General features: G+C 38.0%; 1 protein-coding gene across 2 annotated transcripts; it reads right to left on the bottom strand.

The window, feature by feature from the left end:
- Window positions 1-500: 500 nt before the first annotated feature.
- LOC104445068 (probable inactive purple acid phosphatase 29) lies at window positions 501-3,277 on the bottom strand. 2 transcript variants are annotated; one of them, XM_010058871.3, is made up of 4 exons: window positions 2,901-3,277; window positions 2,337-2,731; window positions 1,543-1,996; window positions 501-746 (listed from the first exon to the last, which is right to left on the bottom strand). In XM_010058871.3, the coding sequence occupies exons 1-4, from the start codon at window positions 3,259-3,261 to the stop codon at window positions 730-732; spliced, it is 1,227 nt and encodes a 408-aa protein (XP_010057173.3). In that variant the 5' UTR covers window positions 3,262-3,277; the 3' UTR covers window positions 501-729. The 2 variants fall into 2 exon arrangements, with proteins under 2 accessions (XP_010057173.3, XP_010057174.3); XM_010058872.3 differs by having other exon boundaries at window positions 501-740.
- Window positions 3,278-7,300: the final 4,023 nt, after the last annotated feature.

The raw sequence follows: 7,300 nt of genomic DNA, 5'->3' as shown, positions 1-7,300 counted from the left end.
TCATATGTTGGGCAATGAATTTTGATATTTAAAAAAGGAAACTACTTTTTAGAATTTAAGCATAAAATTTTCGTTGATTATGAAAAGGTTTTCTAATTACTTATTTTCTAATCGATTCAAACGCCAGAGATTAAGAAAATGTTTTTCAACATAACTTTTTTTTTGCAAAATAAACTGAATCTTGGGTTAGAAGTATTATCCTCTAGTTTTAGCTCCATTAGGACGAGTTTGGCATTGTACTCTCCTTTATGAGAAAATAGTTGAACTTTCACGCTTTGCAGTGGTTTCAAAATTGATATAGAGGAGTTTAGTTGGATGCTATAATTTTGAACACTAAGGGAAAAAGGGCTTTGCCTTTAGACCAAGCAATGTAGGAGAAAGTCACCGAAAAAGTTGATAACTCGGAAACGAATTAATCAACCTTGGTAAATGGCCCAAATAAGTACTACTAACCTAAAAATAGTCGATAATTTCTTTGAAAAAAAAATGTTAATAAGTAATTCTTAAAGTCGGTAATATGATATTAATTAAATAGCTTCAATAAGACACTAGAGTTCTCCACGGAACATGCCGATTTCACCCATCGAGGATATCGATCATAATTCCAACATTCATACAAATATGCAATACAACTATGGGACTTGCCAACAAAAGCCTAGCAGAGTTGATGCGTGACAGAGAGTGTCTTATTCCAGTACATAAGTAGATCTCCTCCTTCCGCGGTTCTCTTCAAGTACCACCTGCTCCTTGTAAAATTGGCACAGAGGATGAGAAAAGCCAGCAACAGGATTCAAGCGGGAATCAGACTAAGTTGTGCAAATGAAACTACCAAAGTAATTGATGCAATCGAGTTTATTTTCTACGACAGTCCTCTCTCCCTCTGCGAGCACGCGCGAGTGCGCACAAGGGGGCTGTCTGGTAATTTAAAGCGAAACTTCTTGCTGTCCAAAATTTTTCTGTTACTGTTTTTTGCCTTATTTCTTCTCACTGTTACAGATCAGCTATCTGCAATGACCATTGTATATGTTTATTAAGGTAATTGACCTGTACTAAACTGTCAAGTACCTTTTAGATTCTAGAGTGGTCAGCATTCAATTTGCAATGGCCAAGATGTCACAGGGAATGTGTCTAGGATTCAGTTTCATTCCACAAAGATGATGCAACCAGTAAATTTGTGGGCTTGCTTCCTAAGCATCAGATGTCAAAAACTGTATCTACATGAGTAGAAATTGATTAATATGGACTTGAAAATTGGCACGTAGAAAGTCTCTTTGATATGACTGGAGTGACATTCAGCAGGATAATCAGAGGATGAGAAGTTGATATATCTTCTATGTGTCCAATTTCAGTTAAGAAGTTGGTATAGGTCAAACAGATTTATGATGCTCACCGCTTGTGTCTCTTCCCACTACATTAGTCGTTGGTCTAGCATATCCAGTGTATGTACGTACTCTAAACAAGTTGAAACCTCTAGGCTATTTGTTGAATGACGAGCTAAGACTGGAAGCATGCTGTATATCGACTGAGATTTTGTAATGATACCTGGAGTGTTGTTGCTCCAAAGTACTTGAACATCAATGGTAGACAGGCTTTGATCATCAAGGCGCTTCCATGTTTTAATTGACTTCAAAGGACCCCAACTCGCCTCCTCTGTTTTCTCTAATGTTGCTACGACCACCCTTGCCCTCCTTGCCCATCCAGCCTTCCCATAGGCATGGTATCCAAAACCCCCAGCATAACAAAGCTGTATACCGGTATATTCACCACAGAAGTCATTAAGGTGATCGTGGCCGTTGAAAACAGCTTTAACATCACCTGCTTCTACCAAAGTTGTAAAGAAGCCCGAGTTTACAGAAGCAGAGCTAATGGGATCTTGTTTTACACCAGTATAATTGGATGAATCCACCACACTTGTAAATTCGGGCAGAGGGATATGGAAGTAAACGAGCCCTGGTGCCGGTGCTTTCTGAGCCTCTGGCTTACTCATATATGCTCTCTGCAGCAGAAACACCCAAAACGAACTAGTTAATCATGTAATTATTTTCAACGAGTTGGGATAAGGCTGAAGAATCTTAGGCTTCATTTGTTTCGCAGAAAATGAATGATATAGAGAATATTTTTAACTAAATATTATTATTGTACCTTTTACAAAAATTAATGAATAAAACATATTTTTATCTTTCGCAAAATATTTAGACATAAATTGTTATCGATAATTAAATTATTTTTCATTGCGAAGCTACATGATGGCTATTGCTTTAGAATCGGTGTTGACTATATTGTCTATAAGGAGCAAGACAGTAAAGACAGAAGAAAGGAACTGGCAACATTGATACCTGAAGCTCCAAAGACGTGCGTTGAAACCAAAGTTGCTGAGAGGGTTTGATCCAATCATAACCAGAAATCGAGGGAACTTTCGAATAATCTCCGCTATCGAGGAAGTAAAGATTGATTACTGAGTTGTTTTCAAAACCAGAGCCTTCAACCCCATGGACCTCCAAGTTGTAATTCCCATAACCATCAATGAGATCAATCCCGGCAGGATTGAGCTGAGACAAAGTGTGCTTGAGGGTAACTATATGCTTCATTACCCCTTCTCTTGACAAGGCAGACTCTTGATCGTGGTTTCCCAATACGGCGGCCCATGGTATGCTTGCGGAAATGGCAGGGGAGAATGCAGCATCTAAAGATCTTGCAGCATCAGTCGCATCAGAGGCATAGATATTATCCCCTTCATCAGAGTGTAAAAGCATGAAACAGTTAGCTTTTAATACCTTCATTCGTCAATATTGGCGCCCAAGGCTGAGCTGTGATGTATAGCGAATGCATATACAATTCGTACAAGCACAAAACGCGATTCAGTAGCTTGATTTGTTTGAGAATAGAAGAAGGGAACCAACCCGTGAAAACAATGAGGTCGGGCTTCTCAGCCAGGATCATCCGATGGAGGAAGGCGGTGGTGTTGAGGTCGGAGCAACTTACGTTCTCAGAAGGAAGAACATCCCTGCAGGGTGTGGTCTTGCCATCGGCGTAGTGCATGTCCGCCACCTGCAATATCTTGAATTCCCCGTTTTCCTTGAACCGCAACTGCTTCTGCTTCGTTTCTTCCGTCGAAATGGCGACAGAGCACAGACAAAGGACGACCGCCGCTGCCAGCAGACCTCGGACACCGATTGTCTTCTTCTGCTCCTCCATATTCTTGATGCCTACGGAAACAGAACTTCCGTTTAATGGTGGCCTCATGCTGTTATATCGCCTCATCTTCTCTCTCTACTTCAGTGTGAAACCAGACGGAGTCAACAAGACTTCTTTGAAAAAATGGGAGTCCTTATCGGTGGACCAGTTGACTTGAAGACTATTCGTCAACCTCCACGGTGAACATCACATCCTTCACAGCGTCGAATAATAAAGAGAGATGGTCTTTGAGTTGTTAGCCATTAAAAATTTGAACAAATTTTACATTTAAAGAACCTGCCATGACCGAGATAATATGACTTGGCAGACTTTGCACTATTGAGTCAAAAAAATTGAATAATCATGTTATAAAAAGAAGGAAATTTCCAGGATTTTTCCAATTGAATATAGAGATAGAGCATCAAAGCGAAGCACATTTTGAGATTCCATCCGAGGGTAGCGATCAGGATGCTGGCGGTCTTTCTTTAGATTTCCTAGAAGACTCCCATATTTATTTATGAGATCTAGGCATAGCAACTGGGAACTATCATGAGATCACAATGACATGAATGACTCTACGCGGTCCATGCATGAAATATGATAATAGTGGTCACTGGTCAGTACATTGCGTCCGGATTCCTGGAGAGAAAGCTGTGAAGATGCCACCCATAGTCACACTTTTCCATTTTTTTGTTTTTTCATATTTGAGATATAGTATAAGGAAAGATAGGGTTAAGTATAGTATTAATACTTTAAGTTTCAGCTTTCGTGTAATTAAACGTGGAGCTTTGATGCTAGTGTAATTATACTTTGAACTTTGATGTTTAATCGTTATCTGGTTCGACTAAATTCTCTAACTCTCTTGATCTTTGATCCTCAAAGTTTTATTTTATGCAAACAAATTCTCAACTTTCTCGACTAGTGCAATTTAAATCTTCGGTCAACCACTCTCACTAAACCGACAGATTAATTAATACGTGACACTGTCAATGGTAGAAAATGACTCGTGAATTATGATATTGATGTAACGTCAAATTCACACAGGAAATAAGAGAAATTACTGCACTCCAGTGGAGAATTAATTCTTGGAGGCCCCTAAACCTTCTGCCATATGATTAGACTATTGAGCCTTACTTTATGTAAGTACTAATGACCTAAGATAAGATGGCTTGCTTGTGTCATCGAGTCGAAAGTTTGGATGATCATGTCATAACAAGAAGGAATTTGCCAGGATATTTCCAATTGTTAATAGAGATTAAGCATCGAATCAAATCACAATGTGAGATTCAATCCAATGTTAAGGGCAATGAAGCGAGTAGTCTTTCTTTAAACTTCCTCGAAGACTCTCATATTTATATGAGTAAATCCAATTGTTAGCAACAAGGATCCTTTTTACAACTAGTTTTGCTTTGTTACATACAACATTACCTTTTTCATTAAGCTTGTTTATGAATACTCAATCTGTTCCAATGAATGTATGATCATGAGCAGGAGGCAGAAATTCCCAGGCTTTGTTGACTTTAAATTCACAAAGTTCCTCGATCCCATTCTCATCAACAATAGCTTCGTCAACTTCTCTAGGCTCAGTTTTGGTCATTAATGCTATCTAGTTCATCAACTCTTTAAATGAATATCTGGTTTTGATTTCTTTGTCATTTGCTTCAAGGATTCGCTCTTTAGGATGACTTGATTTGAGTCTCCAATCCTTTGGTGATAGTGCAGATTTTGAACTTTGTATTGTGGATCACCAATGTTGGGGAATACGATCAATTGGTGTTGACAACAGTACTAGTTCTTGATCATTATTAACTTGTACACCTTTCAAAATATCTTCGAATCCAATATTTATGGATTCTTCTACTTCTAGCAAAAATTTATTAAATACAAGACATGATTTTTAGAAGTTGAGTAATTGAGAAAAATACCTTTGTATGTTCTGTTGGTGTTGACATCTAAATTTTCACCAACAAATTTTCAAAACTCACTGATTTAATTCATTTTTAATCATTGGAGTAGGAAACTAGAATGACTCAAGATGTCGTGCTTATTTTAAGATTTTATGTTCAAAGGAGTCGGCTGATGTTCGAACGTGAGTTTAGGGTTATGATTAACTTTTTTCAATCCCATTAGTTCAAGAAAAATCACTTTCAATATGAATTTGGAAACAATTAAAATAATTTGGAGAAGTAAGCACAAAATGATGAATTTGACCACAACTCAATTCGGCCCAATGCTCGTTCAAAAAAAAAAAAATTCGGCCCAATGGGAGAACCAAATGAAGTGGCCAAGCCAATCCCCTATTAAAAGAAATAGAACAATTGAGAATCTCGGTTCAAATTGGTCAAATTAGGTCGATCCGATTTAACCAATTTTAACCCTAGTCAACAAGTCAACACAAAAATAACAAAATACAGCACAAAGTCCCATGGCTGGCCCCCTCTCTACCTATCTAACAAAACTTCATTTTCCCAAATTATCAAAAATCAATCTATGTCATCAATCCCTAAAAACCCTCACCAACGCCATTCATTTTTCACTTAATCTTGGCCTTAGAGGGTCCCATGTCCCCTATCGATACGAAAGAATAAGTGTCAATCATATGCTTACTTAAAGGTCATCTTAAGTACCAAAACTTAACATGTGTAGACTTTTAAGTGCCAAAACTTCCAAAAAGTACACTCAAGTGTTATTATTATTTTTTTGAAAAATAGATACTTAAGTACTGACATGGCGTGATTTTTAATAATAGAAGTGGTCTATGTAACTCACCAAATATCCACTTAATAATCAATGTGCAAAACATCTTTTTTCCCTCAAATTTATTAATTAAATTAAATTTTAAAAAATAATTAAAAAAAAACCAACATTCAGCGAGTGCTTGCCTAGCCCTTATCACTGCCGGCCCATCATCACCAACCCTTTCCAACAATGGTAGGGCGGTGGTGGCGAGAGTTATGGAAGCCCTTTCCAACGATGGTGGGCAGTGGTGGCAAGGGATGTAGAAGCCCTCATTGAATGCTGCCTCTTATTTAATTTAACTTAATTATTATTTAATTTAAAAATCAAATTTGGGGCAAAATGACCTTTTTTTAGGCTTATCTAGCCAAGTCAACGCCACATGAATATTTTATTTTAAAACAATTGCCACGTCAATAAAAAATACGGCTAGAAAAAGCCACATCAATAATTTGGCTGAAAATTTTCACCATTGGCACCAAAGTGTTTCTTTCTTTTCTGATTTTGGCACTTGGTATACATTTTGAAAGTTTTCACACTTAATTATCCACTCGTACCAAGTTTTGACACTTGGGGTGTGTGGCACTCCTTACTTGCTCTTTAAGTAATGAGCTATGGCCATTGGATCATATAATGAGGTGTAAGATTAGGATCAAGTCATTTTTAAAATTTAACCTCAATATTTTCCCATATCTTTCTTTTGGCCAAACCGTTTTCCCATCTTCTTTTTCCCATATTGTTCTCTCTCTCTCTCTCTCTCTCTCTCTCTCTCTCTCTCTTAGCATCCTTGCTCTAGCAAAGCTCTGACTCTTCACTAGCACAGTTCTGATTTTTTTACCACCAATCTCTTCATGCAACTAGCCTCGTCAAAGTATCCAACCCAATCGTGGTTGACACCACCTCCAATTGTTGCCAGAACTTGCTTGAATTGGCCGACTCTCACTTTTGCATGTCGGAGATCATATTGAGAGGTAATAGATCCAATAACTAATATTAATTCCAATGATCATCCTAGAATACCTATGTTAGTTTCTATTAATTTGGATTAATACCACGAAAATTAAAAACCAGTACATTTGTGACAAATAGAGAGTAAAATCTCAAATTGGTACACTCGTCAACTATTGTTGCAACCCAACCTTGCCGCCCTTGAATCTCTCATCATTACGAGGAAAAAAAAATGGGGAAAGGTTGGGTTTAGGGGTGCTTAATCATGAGAGTTCCCTCACGGTTCGCGTTCTAAAAGATGTCATCACCCCGCCTTTTGGATCAAGCCTCTCGTGAATTCCCTTCGTTAGATCGCGAGCTCTCTCAATCTCGTACCCCGCATGATAGCAGAGTATCACTATCCATACCCACATGGGTGACACACCTTAGAAGAAGAGGTCGG

Source organism: Eucalyptus grandis, chromosome 5, assembly GCF_016545825.1.
Source record: "Eucalyptus grandis isolate ANBG69807.140 chromosome 5, ASM1654582v1, whole genome shotgun sequence".
Classification (NCBI taxonomy): domain Eukaryota; kingdom Viridiplantae; phylum Streptophyta; class Magnoliopsida; order Myrtales; family Myrtaceae; genus Eucalyptus; species Eucalyptus grandis.
Note: the sequence above shows the minus strand (reverse complement) of the source record. Positions and strands in the feature narration are given on the sequence as shown.